Raw genomic sequence first — 24,882 nt, 5'->3', positions numbered from 1 at the left:
AGATTTCAGCTGTCATTTTAACCCGTGAAAGTAATGGTTAGCACCAGCTAAAAATAAGAAGCTGCTACCTGAATGTGCTGAACATCACTCACTGCTATTTAAAAAGAGAAAGCAGAGACGACAGATTTGACATTGGATTTGTTAGCATCAAGGATTAGTGCACTGGTGTTTGTTGCCAATCCAGGTGTCAGAACTCAAAGAACCCTGGCACAGGTGAAGCCAAATTCCTCACATTCACACAATCTCATATGTAGCGAAATACAACACTGACACCGTGGAGCCAAATGATTCACATGCTCATTAACGGTATAATGTATGCGTGTGTGACAACTATGATTCAGCCCATGTAAAGAAGCTGCCAAGTAATTATATGCTGTATGCAAACAAACAAACAAACAAGACAGACACACACACACAACACAAGCTCATACTCCACCTCTGTACTTCTTTCTGTCTGCCTTAAGAATTATCACTGGTGTCTTCCGTAGGAAACATTTTTGATTTCTCACAATGACTTCCTCTGATAAACACACACACCACACACAAACAGTGGGAGGATATAGCAAAGGCTTACATTCATTTCTTGAGATTTTCCCTAAACCTTAACCATAATGCAAATATTTGGCCTAAAAGGTACTGTTTCACCTTGTGAGGAGAACCAGCTTTTTGTATCCGAATGTGGACTGATTCTGGTCACAACACTTAGAGTAAGACAAGCACACACACTCTAAAACATGTGTGCACATACGATAATATGTGCACACACGCACACACACAGCCAGCCGTTACGAGAGCTCCCATAGGGAACAGAATGAAAATGAAAGCCGAGCGAGGGAGACGTGAGGAGAAAAAAAGGAAAAAACGGAGGGGAGGAGAAAAGCCCATGTGGCAGAGGGAGATTCTCATCTCCACTGAAATCAGCTGATCCCTCCCTCCTACCCTCTCTTCCTCCCTCCCTTCGCTCCTATAGCTTTCTTTTCTGTATCTTTCTTTCTGTCTCTCCTCTTCCATCTACCTCCATACTTTCTTGTCCTCTGCTTCCCTCTTGCTCCTCCTTCCTCCTACCTTTATCTCTTTTCAACTAAGCTCTTCTGTCTTTTTTCTCTCTCCACCTGCCTTCCTCTCTATCTCTATCTCTCTCTTCATCCCCCTTGTCCTCCCCTATCCTCTGCTCCTCTACCTCCGACTCCCACTCCCTCTTTTTCTATCTATCTCTCTCTCGGCTTTCACTCTTCCGTATCATCGCTCTGTATTCCACCTCCCTCATCCTCTCTCTGTCACAGTGGGAGGGCTGCAGGCAGACAGAGGCAGCATACACTAATGTTACTATATTTGACAAGACACACACACACACACACACACACACATATTCTACTGCCACATGCACGACTGCACAAACATACGGAAAAAGAAGAAGGGGAGGTGGAGGCACAAGCACACACACACATACACAAAGACACACCGGAAAGACAGCCCTCAAGTGTACATGTGTAGATAAACACACACACACACACACTCCAACGTGTGCTAAGTGCAGGAATCACAAACATAGCAACACAGAGAAGGGCTAGCGCATGACGCCAGCAACCCAACGCCGTTGTCTCCCTTGCTCTGCCTCTCCCCCCCCTTCTCTCTCTCTCTCTCTCTCTCTCACACACACACACACACACACACACTCCGTCTCTCTCTTTTTCACACACACTCACGCCTCCCAGACGCACACAGCAGCGCACACGGCAGCGCACAAGCCAGCGAACAGGACGTATCATTCATATAGGGAATAGATCTGAAGATCCGAAGAAAAGGATTAACTCTCTCCATCCCTCTCCCCCTCTATGGACCTTATCCTCTCTTCCCTCCTCTTGTGTCTCTAAGCCTCCCTTCACCTCATTTTTTTCCACAATCCCTCATTTTTTTCTACACAATCCCTCCTTTTTTTTTTACAATTCATTGGTGGGTTGAAGGGGAAGCTGGGGGGATTGTGTCCATACAGAAAGGAGGATTATTCTTACACTTTTCATTTGGATCTTAAATGTATGGATTTCTTTAACGGACGGGGTGACTGTTTTTCTTCTTTGTTTACCCTGTGAGAGATTCTTGATCTTTTTTAATTTTTAGGAAATATTTTTTGGGGGGGATAGCTGATGGCAGAAAGCTATAAGGCAGGTGCTGCCTGAGATACTTGGTCAAAAGGTAAGTCTGCTTGTGGTGTTAGTTCTCTTCTCCTCACTGTCACACACAGACTTCATTTCAACGGTAATGCTCATCTCATCTTGCGACTGGAATTAAAAATTTTAAAATGTTATACAAAATAGACTGCAGACAGGGACAGATTTGCCTTTTTTCAAATGGGCATTTTTGATGGGGCCAAAGGTGCATGCTGTGAGGAGGTGGGTGCTGAAAATGTCAGCCCTGAGCGTCTTTGATGGCTACACACAAAACACACAATGTGCAGATTCACTGAATTGTTTTTTGTTTCGTTTTTTTTGTGGGCAAAGCTTGCAGAGGTGAGCAAACAAAGAGAAAGTGAGAGCCTCAACGCACAAATGATTCTTAGTTATTTCTATTTTACAGCTAAACATGAAAGAAGTACATAGACAAAAGCAAGCATCAGTAAACCATTCAAGTGATACAAGTGTAAAAGACCTTACAACAAACAATGCACGGTAAAGATATGGCTCTCATATTTGAAAATAACAACATATGCTGCAGGACATAAATGGCAAAATGTTTGGTCTAAACACATGCTAATGAGACATGATATGAGGGAACAATATAGGGCATTCAGCCACTTCCTGCACCCAAGCCAACACATGTGCATCAATGTTTTTATATCTCGCTCTGCCTGGCTGACTTAAAATGCAAATAATACACAGCCTTTCCCACCATACGTTATGTCTCAAAAAGGTTTCCTTTTTGCATGTTGTTACATTCATTTTGTACTGGACTTTTATGTTAAAAAAAAGTGTCTCTAAACCCAAGGGTTCAAGTGACCTGCAGGTCTGGCCAAAATTACTCTCATCATAATGATAATATACAAAGTGACTTCTGTTATACATTACAATTAACTGGTCTAAACTAAAGCTATTTGCTGTAAGTTTAATGTGAATACAAACTGCAGCAATATTTTGTTTTATCTGGCTAACTTTTGTCTTGTCTTACATCTACATCTTGTCTTACTTGCATGCTTGACTCACCCTCACAATATCTTATATAATTTGAAACAATTTGAAAACCTTCATCTGTTCCTTTTTGAGGAGATGATTCTTAGTTTGAAGCTCAATATGTGGTGTGCTGTAGTTTTTTGTTTTTTTTGAAAAACACTCCAACCTTGTTTTAGAAAGGTGTAACATAACAATGAGTGACTTGCAAGACCTTGTGATTAAAGGATCATGCAGTGGGTGTGAGACACTCCACCCAAATATCCTCAAGACTCTTGTGCCTCTCTATATTATCTTACAATTAATGGGAATTGTCTAAATGTCATCTAAGTAATGTAGATCCACTCTAAACCTGAAAATAACAATAATCACTGACGCCATAATTATTTCTATTTAATATATGCATAGCATCTTAGTCTGACAACTCTTACAAATTTGTTCATCAAATCATTTCCTACACACTGGTTATGTCTGAGTATTATGGATATGATTGATGTGCTTAAGCAAACATATCTTAAAATCACCTATATAATTCATTTACTCCAAAGCACTGGATTATTGTTGGGTCAAGATCAAATAATAATCGACTTTACTATAAATTAATTGAGAGTGTGGTACTATACCAGAAAGCTGAATATAGACATGAACAAAAATGAACACACTGATAGTAGCTTAAAACATGTACAATAACACAGTATGCAAATCAAATGCCAAAGCTAAATATCAGAAGTTGCCAAATCTTGTTGCCAGTACAAGCAGAAACTGACCATTTCTACCACTTAAGCACATCTTTCGTGTGTTGTTTATACCCTCACTTACAAAAATACAACCTCATCTCACTTCTGATCATCAATTTAAAACATATGGTCCCATCGCAGTACCTGAATGGCACGTGACATGTCACATGTGTCCAAGCTTACGTGTACATGTATGCGTGAACAAAACACATGTCTTTGGACACATACACACTCTTACAACATTTATGTGTGTTTATGGTATGTGCCTGCATAGCTACATGAATATGTAATTATATAGCTGTAAATATTTTTGCACCACGTGCCTGTCAGCATAAATGTGGGTCTATTTGTCAAGCTTTCGGCATGTGCTCAGGTGTGTGTGTGTGTGCTTGTGTCTGTATGTGTGTGTGTATGCTGTGTCGCCCCGATCTCTCCCCTCTCCTATGTAAGAAAGCCATTAAAAATTGATTTCGGGGAGCTTGGCTGCCGGTCTCTGCCTTTGTTAGCAACACACACATGCAAACACATGAGCATACAACAGCAGGTATGTGCTCAAGCCTTTCAGCTAATGACTTTTTAATTTCTTTTTCCTCTCTATTGTATAATGTGGTTTGTTTTGTCAGTTAATCTGACACTGATAGATACCTTAAACAAGGCTTGAATCAAGCACCAACTGCCAAATGCTACTGTGTGTGTGTGTGCGCGTGTGTGTGCGTGTAGGAGCAAAGGGTAGAGATGAAGGTGAATGACTCGGCTGTGTGTTTACAGCTGTGATGTCGCTCATCCAGTAGCCACACACACACACACACACACACACAAACATACACCTTCCTTCACACATGAATAGCCATCCTCTTGTGTGTAGCAGATGGATTTCAATTTGGTGGCAAATTGGACAGGAATTTTATCCATATTGATTAAAAACCATTAGTCAAGCCAAGTATGCCACAAAAATGATGAAATACTCTGAAAAACTGGCTCAAGCGGGCAAATCAGGCAAAGATGTGCACACACAGCAGTATGCAAGTTCACACACGCACACACACACACATTCCTGTGCCAAGTGCAGCAGGATTCAAGCCTTTCTGTCACTGTGTTTTGGTTCCTCTGTGGTAGATGTCTTCTGTGTAGGATGAATTTATTGTTATTTAATCCAACACTAAATGGCTGTGTTGCATTTTCCAGTTGCAGTGCATTCATTACCTGAATTTATCTTGTTTAGACTCTCTTTCACATGAGCAGATGACATGCCAGGTTTGAACTAGGAAAAGCAAAATACACATTTGTATAGGTGCATTAGATTACTAAAACATGTGCACGACACATAATCAACAATATAATCTATATTATTCATTTTGTTGAAGAAAGTGTGGATGCTCAAACTAGATATGGATTTGCTAGATCACAAAATATATATTTGTCAAGAGTGAATGAAAATAAGCACTACTGAGTCTTTCTTCATCTTGCTTTTTCACTACCAACAATCTCTACTGGCATCATGAAAGCTGCAGGAGAAAACAAAGGCAACACAAGCTGACCAACCACAGTTGGTGGTCTCTACTTGTTGTCTGAACCCCCAGGGTGTGGGTGTGTTGTTAAATTTTTGAGGAAATACACGTTGGGCCTCTGCAATACCCCGCAGAGTATAAATCTGGCTTAAGTGTGGACAAGAAACAGCTAGTTGAATAAACAGAATGAAAAAACAGGATGGAAAGAGGAGAAGAGAGAGAGAGGAGAGGAGGTGTTACTTGATTCCCCTACATGCAGGCCACTTTGGCACCCAAGTATTTACACGTGTGGGGGACAAATGTGTGCATGGGTGCGTGTGTGGATTCTGGCTGCCCCCTTGTCCAGGTCACATTGGTAAAAAAAAGCCTTCCCGGAATAGCCTGACACCCATTTAACATGATGGGAACTGTTGGGCAAACAGCGACATGAGACTGCAGAGGTGACCTTCTGCTACACCTGCAACACGTCATTAAAAGGACTTGAATGTTATTTCTGCCTTCCTCCTTTTCATCCACTTTCATGCATGTATTGAAAAAAACAACGAGAAGCAAGCAATCAATAATGAGATGTGAAAGAGAGGCTAGCAAACAATCAATTTTCGGCTATAAACTTGTTCTGCATTTTCTATGAAGACATTTGGAACAAGTGAGTGAGAACAGTTTCCCTCCCCAAAATAAATCAAAATAAACACACACAAAGCCATGAATCATTGGACAAATGGCCAGCTTTGCAAACCAAGGCAAGACATACAGTCCCAAAGTGGAAACAGGGATTAAAGTTTGATTCCACACAGTTTGAAATTGAAAATATGTTATTTAATGAACAACTATGAAAAATGGCATTTATTAAGAAGAATGTTTTTTAAATGCAGTATTTGAGTAAAATAATTCACAGTGTGGAAAAAAATGGCAAAAATCTCAAATACTACAAGTCATTAATAATAAATAAATTATAATAAATAATACATTTGAAGCAGAGAGCGCAATCTTCCCAAATTCCTTGACTTCATTGCATTTCTCATCTTCTGAATGTTTCCAATAAAACTCATGTGCTCATTTAAAAAGAACAACTCAAATTTCCCAGTAGAGCTTGGCTAATGTGACTTTAATCACACGCAGGAAAATCCATCTGCCGAATGTCCTCGGTACACGCCTGTGTTGCTTTGTCATTGAGAGAAAAGGGGACACAGGGGGAGAGGGAGAACTGCAGAGATGGGAAGGAGGGATAGGAGGGAATAGAAAATACTGAAAGGTGAAGGTCATAATAAAAGAGAAAAGATAGGAAGATAGAGCAGGAAATGTTGGAGAGGAGAAGAGGAAGTGAGTGTGCACAATCCGCAGAGGCTACATAAAGAACAGGGGCGAGAGCTCATAGATTAGACAAGTGTTTTATATTTTGTTCAGCGTCTGGCAGGTACTAATAGCAATAATGATAACACAGATAGCACCATGGGGGCACACATACGCAACACAAACGCAAGCACAAACACCAACACACACACACACACCAAAACACTCCAGAGGTGAGGAGGAGAATTTTAATGTCGTCTCTGTGGCACTTATTTTTACCTCCCCTCCCCTTCTGGCATCTACTGCCTCGCCTATAGTTTCCTTTAATCCTTTCATCACTGTCACTTTTCAACACCTCCTTTCCTCATCATTACCCTGTCTTGTATTTCCCCTCTTCCCTCACTTCCTTCTTCTCCTCGCCACCGGTTTAGACTAACTCATATATAACCAGCTGTAAATACGGTGCCGTCACTCTGAACAGGGGGCAGCCGTTGCCTAGCAGTTGGAGAAGCGGCTTGTGACCAGACTTTCAGAGGAAATACAGAGGAATATGAATCAGAGGAAAAATTCAGTGTATGTAAAAATTTATATAATGCCAATAAAAGTTGATTATTCTTCTGATGAGTGTTACTTCTGGAAGTGACCACAGCTGTAATGTCTGGCTGTCTGACTGACAGTATGCATAGAGAGTTGTCTATCTTCATCTAGACTAATCTATAAACTAATAAGCTAATTTTCGCTACAGGTGCAAATCCTCCATTGAACTTCATGGCAAAATAAACAGAGTAGTAAAAAGCATATTTGTGTTTCTGAGTTTTCTCCAACAAAGAGCTAACTATTGAACGCCAGCCTAATCTGATTACTGTGACATTTCACACACTGCCGATTGGGTTTTGATGATACTTTGGGAAAATTTCACAGCAGCACTCTAGCACTTTCAAAATTACACTGATTGGACCAGGAGGTACGGAGTCAACGGCGTGCATCAGTCATGTGGAACTGAGGTTCCAAAGAGCTTTCTCCCATGGTAATTTCCCACTTGTAGAAACCTATTTTCACTGTAATGACTCAACAGCGACAGGAAGACTCATCTTTTTCTAAGCATGTGGGATATGTTTCATTACGCTGCTTAATCGGAGTGGGTCATTGTTCTTTCTAGCTTTTTATTGTCAAGGGAAAAGCAGTTTTTGCCTACATGTTTCCATGGATCCTTCTATCCCACTGATACTTACCACCATATTAGTACAGACAACAGAATCCTCTCCTTTACTGGAAATGGTAATTGATTTCTGAGCAGATATAATTAATGGAATCAGTTAGACACCATAATGCATGGAAACCTTAGAATTTCAGGTATGCAATGTACTATCAAGGTGACATGTTTGTCAGGGTTTACTCAGCAGAAACCTGATTCAGCTGAGCTTCACTGCAGCTGTGTTACTTTTATTTATTTAGCGACAAGTTAAAAGAGCGTCAGCAGCATCTCCTGCCCCTGGCTGCCTTGCTTAAGGGTAGTGTGGCATACATCACAGAGACACATGGTCTCTTTCCAATATCTTACCTATTAATTCTTTTCACTCGATGCTGTTTTTGTTCCCTCCATATGTCTCTGTATTTCCCAGCTCATTCCTTTATCCATCTCTCTACCTTTTCTCTCCATCTCTATCTCTCCTTTGTCTCATCCTCCTCTCTCTCACCCTGTGTCATTCTTGCTTTGTCTCTCTCTCTCTATGTCAGTCTCTGTGCCAGACAGTAGCAGTATGGGGTCTGTCTGTGGAAAAGGCAAACTAATTGTGTAAACTGTCAAAGACACACACATCTATTATTTATGCCTATGAAATACCGGGGGGCAGGTTGCGAAGCTCACACACACATACATACAGTGTGCACACAAGCAAGCATAGGTGCAAACACACGTACACTCAGACATGGAAAAACACTTACAATGCATGCAAAGAGACCTTGTCACACACACAGTGTCCTGCTGCTTTAGCTTTCATTTCTCCTGGGTATGTGTATGCATGTGTGTATGTGCAAGTTAGTTTGTGTAGCCCTGTGTAATATCAGATTGATGTGACATTGACTGAGCTATTAAGCTTGGCAAATATGTGAAGGAAAAAAATAGGGTTCTTTTTGATTAATGCTTTTATCTATCTGTGTGTCTCACTTGTCTTTTTTTTTCTCTGTCCTCAGATAGTTTGGTGCGGTTTTTACAGTCGCCGCCCCAGTGGAAGCTGCAGGCATGGCGGCTTGACGCCCCCACTGCCCCGCCCCTCTGACAGAGGAAGGCTGCAGAGCTCTGTGTCATGCCCCCCCACATCCACCCCCCTGGGGGCATTGGCCTGCCTCCGCCCGGATCTACCACCCACCACCTGGCCAGACCTGGTGAGTCGGCTAAAACAGAAAAATGGGAGAGACTACGAGAAAAAAGATGCTCTGCTCCTGCTCAACCCAGTTCTATCTTATTCCATCTATTGAACTCCTAACTACACATGAAAGAGCTAACGCTGTCTGTCAGCTGCTAATGTTAGCATGCCCAGACGCATGCACACACATACACACAAAGGATAAGGACATTGAGCATGCAGTGGCCACGAGCCAAGTCCTCCAGTGAAATGCCACGTTACTGTTTAATACAGCCAGCAGCCTGTAGAAACAAAAGTGTGAGGAGGAAATGATGGGGAAGAGAGCTCCAGGTTATTTGTCTACCTTTCCTTTCTTTCTGTATCTATCCATTGTTTGCATCCTTTTCTTTTCCCTTCTCCGCTCCTTTCTTTTTTCTCTTTCCCTCGCTCATTCTTCACACATCTCCCTTCCTCTTTCTTCCCCATTTTTCACCTGTCGCTTCCTCCCTCTTCCTCTCATTTACCTTCTGCTTCCCTTCAGACAGCTTCCCTGTTTCTCTTAGCTCATAATCTTTCTCTCTCTTTCCCCATTTTATACAACGGGTATAGTCAGTCAAAACAAAAATCCATCAGAAGTCGGGTGGCATAGCAACAGATACGACAGCTGCGTGCGTGCATGTGTGTGTGTGCTGTGGCTTAGACAGTGGAGTGGTTGGATCTTACTCCAAGAGATTCCAGACACTTCTTCAGCTAATAGGCAAACATGAAAGCTATTTTCCACATTCTCTCTTTTGTTATACATTTAATATGACACAAGAGTGTACACACGAACACACCCTGCAATCGCTGCAGGAAAAAAATGCCTTTACAAAAAAAATAAAGGGACCATAAAAATGGGGATCTTTGTCTTCCCGATGGAGAGGTATTATTTTTTCAGAGGTGTCTGCCAACAACGCCCCCACAAACCGCTGTGAAACACCAGGGACACTAAATAACAGGGCAACACTATCTGTCAGAACCTCTGCACACCCACACAGCACCTCTGAGTCGATAGATATACCTCCCTCTGGGCCCCTCAGCCTCCCTCCAACTGAATCCCACCACCTCATATCTCTTCCTTTCTCTCTTCACCTGTCGTCTACCTTTTCCTCATCCTCTCAACCATCTCTGCATTACATTCTGTTCAATATAACTGCATTATCTGTCTCAGTTTCCCTTTCTCGGCGTATTTCATTAAGCATTATGTCATAAATATTGCATTAAAGTTATTGCTAAAGGAATATGAATCAAAATTATTCTCCATCAGTCATTAAAAATGTTCTCCTTCATTCTCAGCATGTCTTCCATGCTATTACGTTCTTGGCATGAATGCGACACGATACTGCCAAAGTCTCTCAGTTCAATTCAATATTCTCTGTTGACACAGAAGTGCATTATCAATACCGTCAAGCATTTTTATAATAGGTGTTTTCTCCTCTTTTCTAATTTGGTTTTTCACTGTTTGTTCTGCGAAGCGCACTGGAAGATACATATACTAAGAGTAGGAACAGCTCCTAAAACCAGAGCTAACAAATATGTCCGTGTAGATGACAGAGTTCGACTCACCAGCATGTGTTTTCTTATAATGCCGAAGAGGTTAAATTAGAAATGGAGTTTCACAGACAGAGAGGACACATCTGTGTTTCCATCAATTATCTATCTGTGCAAACTTCTGCAGTGCTGCAAAATTCAAAGGTGTACTTTCATCAGCACCAGCTCTCTGAGTGACAGAAAACAGATAGACAAGAAAAATACAGAGAGTCTTTCAAGAAGTTTTAGCATCCATCAGTGTCAGTGATTGTGAGTGGCCATATTCTCGCCTAATGACAGTACAACTGTGACGAAACACTTAAGAAACACCTACATGAGACAGAGACTGATGTGACATTTCTGGAAGATCGTGGTGGATCCTTTATAGGTGTTTTAAAAGCCAATTTTAAACCGTCATGGCTAAAATGTATTTTTTTTTTTTTTTGTGGCAAACGATCAATAAATGCATTTCCATCACAGTTAATTGCATAATTTATTCATTTCTAACAACACCTAAATTAGTCACAAGGTTTTATAATTAGGGGATGGTTTTATAATCAGAGAAAAATGCCCATTCTCTCTTGAAAGGACATGGGCAAGGAAGAAAGAGAGAGAGAGAAGAAATAAAAATACTGACTTAAAAAAAACTCTGAACTGTGAGTCATCCTGTATAAAAAGGTTCATTAGCTTTATCAGTGGTTTACAAGTCATTTCGAGGCCACAAATACTAACAATTTTGGTAACGTCAGTTTGTGAAAATCTACTCTCTGGATGGTGTTTATCCTTTCGGTTTGGGAATAATGCACTTATGATATTGACAATCCAATATTTGATGCTTTCATTTCCCATAAGAATCTGCAGTTTAACATGTCAGGAAGTTGTTTAGAATTTCCTGGTGAATTAAATAGGTAAAAAGACAGGTGTGCTACTGGAGGATAAACACAAGCATGAAAAGTGATCTATAAAGCATAAGTAAATATTGTAGCAACCCTTAAAATATTAGTTTATAACCTTTACAAAATGCATAAAAGTGGTACCAAAAATCAGATGTGGAAGAGTTAAAAAAAACTTGTGAGAGACAGAGAACGCCACAGAAAAAAGGTAATAAAAGCTTAAAAGGAGTGCAGGCTAGAGGAGGAGAATATAAAATGTGAGTGACAGAAAGAGTGAGACAAAGTAAGTGGAAAAAAAAGATGGATACAGTTGGGGGGGGGGGGGGGGGAGATCAAAGAAGCATCGTGAAAGAGAGAAGACAGTGAGGAAAAAGAAAGGATGCAGGAGGAGAGATGATAGAGGAGAACAGAGAGGTCTATGAGTGACACAGAGACCATATGGTGCCTCTAGGCCTCCACGATCCCAGCAGACTGTCTCATTTGACACAACACACACACACATTTGCACACAAACAGGCATGAATTCATTCTTATTCACACACACATTAACACACACTGTAGCTTATCTGATCGCACTGTGTGTGCATGTGTTTATGCACCTCGTTGCAGTCCCAAACAAAGCCGGCAGATTAACTGGCCACATAGCTTCTAATCAAAACAGTGACAGAGAAAGTGTGTGTGTGTGTGTGGGGGGGGGGGGGGGGGGGGGGGATGCAGACCTAATACACTGACTGAGGTTAAAACATCTGGCCTGGGACAGAGCCATAATACAGTGACTAAGATTGCAGCATTATGCTTGGAGTACAGCTGTAATACTATGCAGTGACTAAGGCAGTAGCATAACAGTTGGAACAGAGCCAAAGTGGAGCCAAACTGACTGTGAGACAGTCAAAACTAGCTTCTCGTTTGCCTGAAGCAGCTGTTGGGTTGTTGAGCCGACTGGAAACATTTTCTGCTCAACAAGATATTTTGAGATCTTTAAAGACATTTACAGCTGTGAGAAGGTACCAACAAACCAGATTCAACACTGGGTGGTTTACAGCAGGTGGCACTTTTCAACTTATCAACCCTGCTGGGATGTTGGGTTTGGCATGAACCCCAAAAATGTCTGTGTATTTATGTGAGTGTCAGTGTGTGTGTGTGTGTGTGTGTGTGTGTGTGTGTGTAGCATTACATTTGGAGGAGAGCCTGATCCCTTCACATAGTGTTATATGAGACATGGAGTTAAATAAATAGTAGAATGACAGCTTGTGGGCAAACTATCCAAAGCATCTGGCAAATTCAACTATGTAATAGCTATTTTAATGTAATTGATAGTTAGGGAAGTAGGTGTACAGGTCCGCAAATTAAATTCATGAAGAGCCACCTTTGAAACAAACAAGTTTATCTACTGAAAGACAACTTGACCATTCTGAACTGTATATTTTTACTCCCCCCACAGCGATTTATAGTCTTGATTTTTTTAAGAAAATAGACATATTCTCTTCTGTCATGGCAGTGTGGCTTTGACCTCTGACCTCCTTAATGGCTTGTGATTTGTTATTAAAGCATAGCTTGCTGTTGTGGTGACTTAACCTCAGCTTGGCTACCAATGTCATGTAGGAATTAGAAGATTTCAACTGCTGAGGTGACCTTGAAATAGCGCAAGCGGTCCACGGTACATGCAGAAACCAGAAACCACACACACATACGGTATGCCTGCAAGCACAGTATACCAGGTTTACTTTCCCTCTTCTTTTGACCACAGTTTAGCTGGATGCAGGTACTGTGGGAATGTGCCAGATGAAACACATAAATAAACGATACTGGCCCACTTTCAAAGGACACTGGCAGGGACAAATCTGGATAATCCTCTGCACCACAAACAGCGCCACTCCAGTTCAGCCCTTCCTTATGGACACTGATCCAGTATTACACTCAAAGCAAGTCCAGTATGACTTCAGCATGAGGCTGATGAGCTATGATGATCACAGCAAGGCCCATTCCTGGGAATAAATAGTCCTTTGCTCACCAAGTAATCATAGAAAATGGCTGCTAATGGTCCTGGATTTAAGATGTGCTCATTTTGTCTTATGAATACCTCACAAACCATGAAAAGGGCATCCAATTAGAAAGACAAGAGAGCTCAGGGACGGTACAAACACGTCTAATATTAGGATTAGAGGTACTACTTCAGCTCTGTTTATCTACCTATAAATAAAAAAGTGACTTACAGCAAGTAAAACAACACAATAACCAACTAAGAAATAAAAACAATGACATTAAATCCATAGATAACAGTCTCTCATACATGGTATGCATTTGTATGTGTGTGCACATGCTCTGGATCAATACCATCTGTCCATCCATCCCTACTAAGGAATGAGTGGGCACACATTACGACCAGTAACGCATCCAAGGCAGAACCTATTCTATTCTAGTCACACTGATGCGGATGTGACACCAAAAGCCAAGTGTCCTTCATTTTCTCTCCAAATTCTGATTGTATTCATCCTTGGACTGAGGCCCAGATGAGCGGTCAGTAGAAAGCAATACTACATCCATCAAAGAGATGGTGTTACAGCTAAAACTGGAACTGCTGAATGTGGCCTCAAATTACATTTCACTTCTAGTTTGTGTTCCGTCACTTCTTTGCACTTTGTTCCTGTCCCTTTATCTCTCTCCCTCCCTTTGTCTAACCTGGCCCTCTTACTAATTGATAGCCACTGTCACAATTGCATGTCATATTTTCCTCATGAGCCACGTGTTTGGGTGTGCATGCGTGTGTGTCACTAGAAACTGATACAGATAGAATGAATTAAAGAGGCAGATCAGCATACGCATTAGCCATTCACCCCTCCAAGTCAAAATAACAATTCTGTCTTACCGATGCAGAATTCATCATGGGAGAAATGGATGGAGGAGATGGAGAGAGACAGGGTGAGTGTGCGTGAAAGAGAGAGGGAGAGAGAGAGAGAGAGAGTGAGAGGGAGTAGGTGGGAGAGAAGTGGAAAATGAGTGAGAGACAAATCCCATAGGAAATAATCCAACAGGGGCTAAGAAAGCATAAAAAACAACATTTTTTGGACCACAATTTCCTCTCTCCTCATCACACTGTCAGCAGGAGTACAGCCTAAACCCCTCCATCCTGCTCCTGCTTATCCTCAGCGGCTGTGTGTGTGTGACTATGACTTCCTGTGTGTGAACACGGTTGTGTCTGAGAGTCAGGTAGAAAGGCTGCATGCGCAAAAGAAAAGAGATAATGTGGGTTAAATGAAGACATTGGATGTGAACCACAAACTTCTCTGCCTATGCCTCCTCTTTTATTTTGAATGTCTTTTGCAGCACCTGGTTGCCACAGTAACACAGCGTTACCTTGTCAGTGTTGAAATAATATGGTCATCCTGCTGGGACCTTGATATTAACATGTTTTATCCTACCCTGAGCTTTAGACAGAAAGACCACTTATATAGTGAGATGGTCTATACACGGATTCAAACACACATAAACATTCAAGGCAGGCAGGCACGCACACACACACACACACACACACACACACACACACACACCCAGGCTGGCTATTTTCCATCTGCTGACTAAATGAGGTCTCAGGTTACAGTGGCGATCAGACATGTGCTGGAACGGCCTCTGACAAATTACACAGATGCTGTTGCTGTGGAAGGGCACTGTACACACTGTGTTGAGATAATATAGACGGGAGATAACAAATCACACATGAAAAATGACTCTCTGCTCATAACTGTCTCCACTACTCAAACAGGTTAAAGCATGATCATATATCCATCATGTCTCTTAAGGCACACAGTTGATGCACATTTTTTTTTTTAAATTTTGTTTGTTTAGCTTTTTTTCTTGGTTGTTTAAATACATTAAAATAAATTAGTTAAAATAGAAGTTGATCTATTCAAATATCTTGAATATTGATTGAGGGTTAAAACTAAGGATTATTTTCTTGCTAATGAGTCAGACATTCATTTCTTTAATGACCCATTTAGTCAACAAAAAGTCAGAAAACAGAGAAAATTGCTCATCATATATATATATATATATATATATTTTTTTTTTTTTCAAATTCCCACTGAGGACTTTCAAGGGTCGTTATCTCCATGCAAATGAAAACATACTGTAATGTTGTACCTGGTGTTGGGAGCCACAGGAGTCAAAACTCTGTGTTGTTACAGCAGCGGGACAGATTTGGGTCAGACTCCTGCTAAGGACCATGTGAAACATTAACGAGTTAAGAAATGCAGGCGAATGAGTGTGTTGCAATTAGGACAGCTGGTCATCTATCAATAAGATAGCAGCGAGTGTGTCGACTGCAATGGAAACAGCTTGGACCCAGGTAACATGCAGCGGGGCTCAGTGACAGAGGTGGCAATGACATCATAGCTGGGTCCAGTGTCACCCAGGGGCCCCTGGATATAAACTTACAGACAGCTGAGACCATGGAGCTGTCAAGCCGTGTTGCCTAGGAAACAATGTCAAACATCACTATGTGTATAGAACAAAAAAACCCTTTAAATTTTAGTTTTGGTTTGATACCTGAAAGGTATGAATGACACATTTACAGTAGTTAACGAGGATACGTGCTTTTGTGGATTTGTCTGTGTACCAATAATATATGCTATAATCCTGCATCTTCCTGCAAAAAGTACTGCTAAAACACATACACGCTCACATACAAATAATCATGCAAAGTCCAGAACAATCCACCATCCAGGCAATAAGAGAAAGACATTTAAATAATAGCTTTAATCATCATTAACTTGATTAATGTGCACTTTGAAAGTAACAAAATAGGCTGAAGCATGAGACAGCAAGAATCTGAATGATTTATTAAATATTACTAAGCCAGCTGGTTATTAATATTGCTCATTCTTGGACTACTTGGACAGTTGTTTTTTTTAAAGTGTCACTTCTGACAAGTGGGTGGGGGTGTTGGGAGTCAATACTGCTCTGAGAGTTGCCTCAGAAGTCTTGCTTCAATCAAACAGGAACATCTTGTTGCATTTTAATGCCTTGTCTTAGTCTGCTTCCCATCGCTAAGAGCACTGCCAGCCTACATTTGCCAAAAATGTCAGCACTTTTACAGCATGTGTTTGGGGATTCTTATAAAAGATTCAGTCTGAAGTCTGTTTGGACTGAATTAAACTGCACAGAACCACTTAAACTTATTTGGACTGAATCTCCCTATCTTCTTCCGACTGTGGCTGAATGTTTTCCTTCTGGTTTGGCTGCATGGAGCGCTACAGCAGAGAGGATTTGGAGCAGCTAAAATAAGCCAAAACAACAACCACCTACTCCACGAGAGCAGCTAAAACCACTCATAAATGTTGGAAGATCGACTTCAGCACAGAGGGAAGGTGGGAGGGGGGTGGGGGGTAGTTTCAGTGTAGAGTAAGAGAAGGAGAAGAGAGGACAGAGGAGAGGGGTTGTGGAGAAAGGAAAGGATGTATGAGGGGAGAAAAGAGAATAATTCTGCAAAATAAAGCCCATATCTCAGGCTGTGAGAGATGAATGGTCCGCAAAGATGACCCCAATTTCAAATACATGATATGAAGGAGAAGCAGAAAAATAAACACAATTTCTTTCAGGTTGGCTCTCTTTCACTCTCTTTCAGTCGTGTAACAGTGCTTCTACCTCTGAGCTACATTGTCCTCACATATCTTTGGCACTCCTGTACCTTTTCAAACCTGCTATGGAAAATTCACAGCCACTGCACTGCAAAATCTTTCTAGACTCCAACTGAGCTGCTCCAGCGAAAGACTGGCCCTTTGAAGCATTTCAACTACAAAGTGAGAGGACAATGGATGCTTAAGGATACTTCGAAATCTTTACTTTCATCCATTTTTGAAGTGGAGATCAGTTTCCCAGAGATTGGGATTATATAGGATGGGGCAGAGAGGATACAGAACATAAAGAACGAGAGAAATCATACACACTAATATTTCAGTCAAGGCCACAGTCTTTACATTCTGAACCTCTCTGGTTCAGAATACAAAATGAAGCACTGTCCTGTTTGAGGGAGGTCACAATCTGTCTGCCAGGTAAAAACTGTCTCAGTGTTGTCACTATGTACTCAGAGCTACACAATGTAGTTTCCAGAGGTTCCAACAAGGTGCTATGTGCTGTCATAAAGTTTCTATTAAGCATGGAAAATTTACATGTGAGGACAAACCTCACATGTGCCTGGCTGCTACAGCTGTGGCTAACCGGGGTTAGGTTATGTGGTTAACCACATACCTCTAATTTAAGATTAGATTGGTGAAATATTCTTTAGAAAACTTAATAATGTTAAGCATAAACAATACAAGTTCTCAATAAGCATTTGAAATACTTTGATGACCACAAAGACATTGGTTGACATATTTTTCCCTAACCATTCAGCCCTTCTTTGCGTTGTGAATGTATTACCAATAATTTGACTCAACAGACAGTTTTCCACTGTCTATCCAGGGATGAAACTGCAAATCCTGAACATTCTGTTCTCTCTGAAAGTCTATTTATGACCAGTTTAAAGGGAATAAAATATGATCTTAATGGGATATATAATAACACGTCCGCTCAACTTTTCTTCTCACGGCACTATTTCACACTTCATATTATATCAGTGATGAGATACAGAGGCCCGAGGCAAGTCAAGTTATTTTAGAAGAATGATAAGACTTTCATTACGCAATCACTCACATCTTCAGATACACATCACCTTGTTTTGTTTTGTTTTTTTTTTTAACATATCACAATGGCAACTGGACAGTAAAGGGCTGTTTCACAGAGTTTCATCACATTCAGTGCCAGACGACCAATATGTGTGGTGAAAGGGAATTAATTCCTGAATGTGAGCAAGAGCAAGGGGAGAGAAAATGAGAAAGAAAGCAAATTTAGAGTAAAACAGATGGACTAAGAGAGAGAGAGAGAGAGAGAGAGAAAATACGACAACAACAGGGACTGGGTGAGACATGGTGTGACAAAAGGCAACGGCACGCTGTGAAATAGATGTTAATAATATGCAAATGATGCAAGTGATGAAATCTGCTGGTAAAGCAAAGTGTCTTGTCAGGAAGTAAAAAGTGCTGTGTCTGTGTCTGGAGTTTAGACAGAGTAGTTTTCTTAATATCATGATTTGCTGGAGCTTAACACACACAAGCATACAGTATGCCCACACACACAGACGCACACACATGCACAGACATACACAGAGATAAAGCATAAGTCGTGCTGATAAGCCACTGGGTAGAAACAAAGTCAGCCACTGTAACAAGACACTGAGGGAATACAAAGCAGTGCTGAGAGACTCCAAGTCAAAGAGAATGAGAAAGATAAAGAGACTCATGTGGGACAGAGAGAATTTCAGCGGAGTGGAGACAGAGGCAGAAGGCAGACAGACAGAGGCAGAAGGCAGACAGACAGGCAGAGAAACAAATAAGTATGAAAAGCAGTAAATGAACTGGCTTGAACTGATGGTTGTAAATAAATGCACAAAGGAAGGAAAATATGAGGAAAAAAATGAAAGATGAAGTGTTGTCTAGAAACAGGAGAATACAGGCAGCCAAAAAAAAAGAATAAAAGAGGAAAACAGAAAGAAACAGAGATAATGAGTTGAAATGATGAAATGACTATAGTCACCTGGAAAACAATGAGTTGAAAATGAAATAAAACAGAGAGAATTCTGTTTAATACAACTCTTGAGTGTTACTCACACTGCTGTGAGAAAGACAAAGAAAGGGACAAAGCCAGCCAGGCACTCACTCATAAATACAAAACACATAAGTACAGCTTGTATTTTGGAGGATATGGTTTTGTGATTAGCATATCAAAATTGCCTCTGGCATAGGAAGGTATTTCATTAGGCTTGAGTGTTGTGCTGTCGTCCCTTGCTTAGTATTTCAGTTTCTGCCCCCACCCACCCCCCTTACACCTAGGAAAATGTATTGCAATAAACTGACCAAATGACTGAGAATTTCACAGACAGCTAAGTCGCCTTAGTAACAGTGCAAATGACAAACTGATTGATCTCTCTGATCATAATTCAACTTTGAATTAATTCCTTATGCATCTAACTTTCTCTGCAGTTCTTCTGATTTATTTCCACACTGTTATGATAATTGGCTAAAATGAATATTCGTTTTTTTTCTTTCCTCCTTTTTCTTATCCTCAAGTCTTCCTCTGTGTCCTCTGCCTCCTGGCAGCACTGCTGCCGGTAGCCTCCTCCTGCCCTCCTCCTTGTCTGTGCTACTCAGATGGCCTGGTGGACTGCGGGGGCCGGGGTCTCTCATCCCTGCCTCCCCTTCACCTCCTGCCTCCAGGGAGTCGCTCCCTCCTGCTAGCCAACAACAAGCTTGCCTCACTGGGGGCCTCGGCCTTCGCTAACCTCTCCTCTCTAGAGGTTGGTATCCCATTGTTTAGTACTGCAGTTAAAGTTGTTGTATGCATTGTTATGTTGTTGTTTAAAGTGGTGTTTGTATTCTTCGCTGACACTGCACACTGAATTTCCCTCAGGGCAATAAGTGATACTGCATGGAGAGTCTCATATTTAGCAAACTATAGACAACCTCTGCTGTAAGTCTGAAAAGCTAAGAAAAGTTGACATTTTCAAGACTTTGCAGGGCTGCTCACATTAGCATATTGTGTGCAAAGCATAACAAAGTTGGTGTTTAGAATATAAGCGACAAATAATGGGTAGTTACTGCAACTGCCAAAAACGCTGGATAAATACAACCTCATTATTTAAAACCTCTGGCTGCTGTTTGCTTCCACTCTTAAATACTAATAACAGACATACAGACAGTAGTGTTACTTATCAGGCATAGTAGATGGGGCCCCTTCACTGTCAACACTTAATGAGCAATAAAATCTGTTAACTTGAGAGTTTTTTAAACTTATTTATTTGCTTACTTTCCATTTCAAGATAATTTTAATAAGAGCATCGATTAAGTGTCTAACATGCAAATGTTTCTGTATGTAAAATTTCAGGAGCTGGATCTCTCTAATAACTACCTGGATAATTTACCAGCTGGATTATTCAGAGACATGTCCAACCTTACAAGACTAACTCTGCACAACAACTCTCTGACAGTAATGGACAGAGAACTCTTCCAGGTAGGCACTGTGGATTATACAACATCATACCTGGTACAGTCTACTACACAGCAATAAAGTATAGCAGATCCTTTAAAGACCCCTCTTTTGTACATGACAGAGACTCTCATGTCCTGACTGTCATGTCCTATGTGAGATATACAATCAGATCAGTCCATCCACCAAAATGCTACAAATCATAGCACCACTGATACACTGTTCTATGGGCCCTATTTACAAGTGTAGCCAACCTGAGCAGATATACAAGACTTTGGTTTTAAGCATTTGCTTAAAAACTTTGATCCACTTTTATCTGAACCAAAGCAGTTTGCAGGATAAGCTTGTAGCTCCATGACTGCACTTGGGGCCCTAAACTTAAACAAGATTAGCCCATCAAGTGATGTTAGTTGTGCCTCTTGGCAGCAGGGAAAGAAGCTAATAATAACAATATGAATTTTGAGAGAAGTGTATCATAGTGTACCGTAGTGTATGAGCAAAGATGATGAACAAAGAGCTTCTTTTGATGTTTCTACAGGGTTTGGGGGGTCTCCACAGCCTTGATCTCTCTCTGAATGGACTGTCCTCTGTTCCTCTGGGACTACTGGATGAGCTGCAGAGCCTCAGGTCGACCTTAACACACACTGTGTTCACTGATGTGTTTGAATAAATGTGTTCCTACAGACCACCAGACAGAGCAAGATCACATTGAGCACTTTATGAATGTTACTAGTGAGGAATGATCAGTGAGGAGGTCAGAGATTAGGGGTAAGTGCCCTGACAATATTCCTGTTAGACAGAATGATTGTGTCAGAAATAGTAGATAGAAGTGGACAGAACTAATTAACTGACACAGACCCAGTAGCAGAAGTGGTACGTCCAGGGTGATTTGGCTAAAATCCATATATCAATACTGATTTTAATTAGAATGTTCCTGCAACATCAGCATACAGTGCAGAATCTTACGATATGGGAAATGCATTCATTAATGTTCTTGATTGAACTTTTGCTGCGAATCATTAATCTCGATGGAATTTTGCAAAAATAATAACACAATATGAGCATATCATCAACATACAATTACAATGAAATTCAATGTAGAATAATTATGAATTATTGTCCTGTCATGATAGTACAGCACATGCGGTGGTTACCTCTTTAAATCAGTGCCACAAGGGTAAATTCTTGTCTTTTGTAAATGATAAATGACTTTAATTTGAATTATTTCTTAGGTGGCTGTCTCTCGCGGGTAACAGGCTTCATGGATTGGAAAGGGCAGCATTTGAGCCACTTGCCAACCTACAACACCTGGAACTGGGACACAACCCATGGGAATGTGACTGCAACCTCCGCGATTTCAAACACTGGATGGAGTGGCTGCTGTACCGAGGTAGATGTTTGAGTTATGTTAGAGGTGCTTTGAAAGGGTGAAGGAGGAAGTAGTGGGCCAAAACTAGAGAATGTGAGTCCGTCTCTAAGATAGCTAGGTGCTTGTGAATGCCTGTGCTTCTAGCGTCATAACATAAGTGCATCTGTGTGTGAACGCACATCACTGTGCTCATTGTGTGTACTGTGTGTGTTATCCACGTGTCTGTGCAGGCTGTTAATACATCAGATAACCACAGCTGCTCTCCGCTCTCTCTTCATGTGTAAAAATCTACATTCACCTCAGCGCCTCAGGCCTCAGCTGCCCCGCTAATGAAGCATCTCTTCTCTTTTCTGCTCCATTCTCCCCTTCATTTCATTCTGCTTTTTTTTCTGCTTTCCTGGGCTCTACTCTGCAGCTCAGTTCAGTACAGACACACGGCAGACATGATAATTTAATAATCATCAGAGCAGCAGAGAAAATTACAAGGGGACATTTCGTAGTTGAACATGAAAGCATGACAGTAGCTGTTAAAATAGTAGATGATGCACGATATGTGTTACAGAAAGTAAGACAAAGCACCGAACAAGTGTGGAATGTTTGGTGACAGCAGCCTGTGTTGACTTCTCTCCTCCAAACCACTTCAAGTGCACACAGCTGAGATATCTAGAGATATCTGGAGAGCAAGTTCTGTTTGCAGAGAGGATTTTGTCACACACTGAGATAAAAGCATTTGGGGCTAAATACCACTTTCTTAATTCCGCCTTTCTGTTATCCTCCTCCTTTATCTCATCGTCTCTGTTGCTCTACGAATCTGAGGGCGTGGATCAATGTCTTTCTAACACACGGCCTCCTGACGAATACTATGTGTGGAGTCAAATGCAGCATGTGATGACAACACAGTAGATCCCCCACCCTCCCTCCACATGTGGGAATTAGTGACTCAGATATTTCGCTCTCTTCCACACATACACTTGAGCCCTGCTGAAGCTAGGCATGTCATCTCGTGAATTATGGAAGGGCTTAGTCGAGGCTATCTCCAACTTAGTGTAGAGGGCACAGCAAACTCTGTGTGTGTTAAGTGATGTATGACTCATCCTAGTGTTGGTTCAACCACCCCCCCTCTCCATCTTTTCCTCTTCCTCAGTTAATTGGTAGTGCTTTACAGGCACAAGGCATTTTATAAATGACCTCTCCCTGTCTCTTCAACTCTTTCTCTCTCCATCAGGGGGGAAGGTGGACGCGGTGGAGTGCACGCTACCAAAGGACCTGCGTGGGCGAGACATTCGTGGCGTTCCAGTGGAAATGTTCAACTACTGCCTCCAACTTGAAGATGAGAATGGAGGAGGAGGCGAGGGTTCCCGTTCTGGACAAGGAGGCGTTCCTCCCTGCAGCAGGAACGCTCTCAGCCCCAGTGGGGCAACACCAGTTCCTGACAACAGCAACACTGGTGATGACTCCTCTTCACACACGGGAGGTGGAGGTGGAGAGGCCCCGGCAGATTGCGTCCGTGCCCGCTACCGACCCGTGAGCGTACGCCGCGCCATCGGCACAGTCGTGATTGCCGGCGTGGTGTGCGGCATCGTTTGCATCATGATGGTTGCAGCTGCGGCTTATGGCTGCATCTATGCTTCGCTGATGGCCAAGTATCAGAGAGAGCTAAAGAAGAGGCAGCCATTGATGGGAGATGGAGAGGCAGACGGGGAAGATAGGGAGGAAAAACAGATCTCCTCTGTGGCCTAGAAGAGTGATGGGATGGGGGAGGGTTGGCACATCAAAGGGTGAAGGTTGGAAGGGGTGAAAATTTAAAGGGCTCAAAGAGGAAAGAGATGGAAGAGTTTGCTTTATGCTCATCGATACTTATGGTATTTCTCCCTCTGACTCTCAATCTGACACCTTTCTCCCACATTTTGTCTTCCTTCCTGCCTCTTTCTATTTTTAACCTCCTCCTTTTCTCTGTCCCACTCTCTAACACACATATACCTTATCTGTTCCCTGATTTTCTCCTCCATTTGGAGGCATTCTCACTGCAGTATTTGTTACCAATCATCCCTCCAACTCGCCTACCAACCACCTACTGCTGCTCTTGGCTGCTGCTGAATTTATCATTACATTGGCTGAGAGAAAAATGATTTAGTACTCTCTCTAGCATGAAACGTATCATTTAAACTGTTGCAAGACACTCATGGTGTACAGTCAGTCAGTATTTCTAAAACCAGATTGAATTTTCAGGGATTTACAGCAGGGATGGTGTGGATTAGACCAATATTCACAAAGATGAGAAGAATTGGTGGTATTGGGCAGTGTCTAGCTCTCAATTTATTTGCATCTTTCTCCTCCTCAACATATTCAAAGCCAGCAGTTGTCCTCCAGAAAAAACAAACAAAAAAAAACAAAAAACAGAACCCCTGCCCAGATCCCTTCACCCTTGTCTGGCCTTCTGCCCCTCTGATGTTCCCACAAAGGAACAGAGACTGGAAACATTGGGGGTAAATGTGAGAAACGTGGATGAGAACAAAGAGATGTTATTTATTATCTAGTGCTCTGCTGCAGAGAGAAAACTGACGCTACAGATAATATGTTGACAAGAAATCAAACACAGAGTCTCTTGAGACCCGTTAAGAATGGATCGACAAAATGATCATTCATGGATGGCCAGATCTTTCACATGGTTAGATGTTCTCCCCTACTCACACTGGATCTCTTTTTCTCTGGATCTTCTCTGGACCAATAGCATCCTCTGGGTGTCACATACTGGTGGTGTGTATGGGATGCTACAATGAATCCTATCAATCAGTTTGATGGGGAACAAACCATTTTAACTTGAATTTGCTGTATCTGACACTTCTCCTCAGAATGAAGTATGGATTTTGTGCACTGGATGCTTGTTAAATAATTATGATGAGTGTCTGGACAGATCAAAAGCCCGCATCATGGT

The 24,882-nt window shown here is 41.6% G+C and overlaps 2 protein-coding genes across 4 annotated transcripts in view; one reads left to right on the top strand and one right to left on the bottom strand.

Annotated features, from left to right (window-relative positions):
* Positions 1 to 24,882, bottom strand: part of cacna2d4a (calcium channel, voltage-dependent, alpha 2/delta subunit 4a) — a 79,998-nt gene that overhangs the window by 28,458 nt on the left and 26,658 nt on the right. The gene's annotated exons all lie outside the window — the stretch shown is intronic.
* On the top strand, positions 1,705 to 24,397 carry lrtm2a (leucine-rich repeats and transmembrane domains 2a). The gene is made up of 7 exons (XM_046379303.1): positions 1,705 to 2,193; positions 8,890 to 9,081; positions 19,663 to 19,889; positions 20,477 to 20,602; positions 21,117 to 21,205; positions 21,811 to 21,968; positions 23,173 to 24,397. Exons 2-7 carry the CDS (start codon positions 9,003 to 9,005, stop codon positions 23,685 to 23,687), a joined length of 1,194 nt encoding a protein of 397 aa, XP_046235259.1. The 5' UTR covers positions 1,705 to 2,193; positions 8,890 to 9,002; the 3' UTR covers positions 23,688 to 24,397.

The sequence above is a fragment of the Scatophagus argus genome, chromosome 22 (assembly GCF_020382885.2).
Source record: "Scatophagus argus isolate fScaArg1 chromosome 22, fScaArg1.pri, whole genome shotgun sequence".
Lineage (NCBI taxonomy): Eukaryota > Metazoa > Chordata > Actinopteri > Scatophagidae > Scatophagus > Scatophagus argus.
This window is presented reverse-complemented; position numbering and strand designations above follow the sequence as displayed.

What these genes read in the sequence shown, in the direction of transcription:
- lrtm2a (XM_046379303.1), top strand. Translation starts at nt 9,003, where the DNA reads ATGCCCCCCCACATCCACCCCCCTGGGGGCATTGGCCTGCCTCCGCCC. An exon ending in CCACCACCTGGCCAGACCTG is followed by an intron (nt 9,082 to 19,662) that starts GTGAGTCGGCTA and finishes CTTATCCTCAAG; the next exon opens with TCTTCCTCTGTGTCCTCTGC. An exon ending in TGGACAGAGAACTCTTCCAG is followed by an intron (nt 20,603 to 21,116) that starts GTAGGCACTGTG and finishes ATGTTTCTACAG; the next exon opens with GGTTTGGGGGGTCTCCACAG.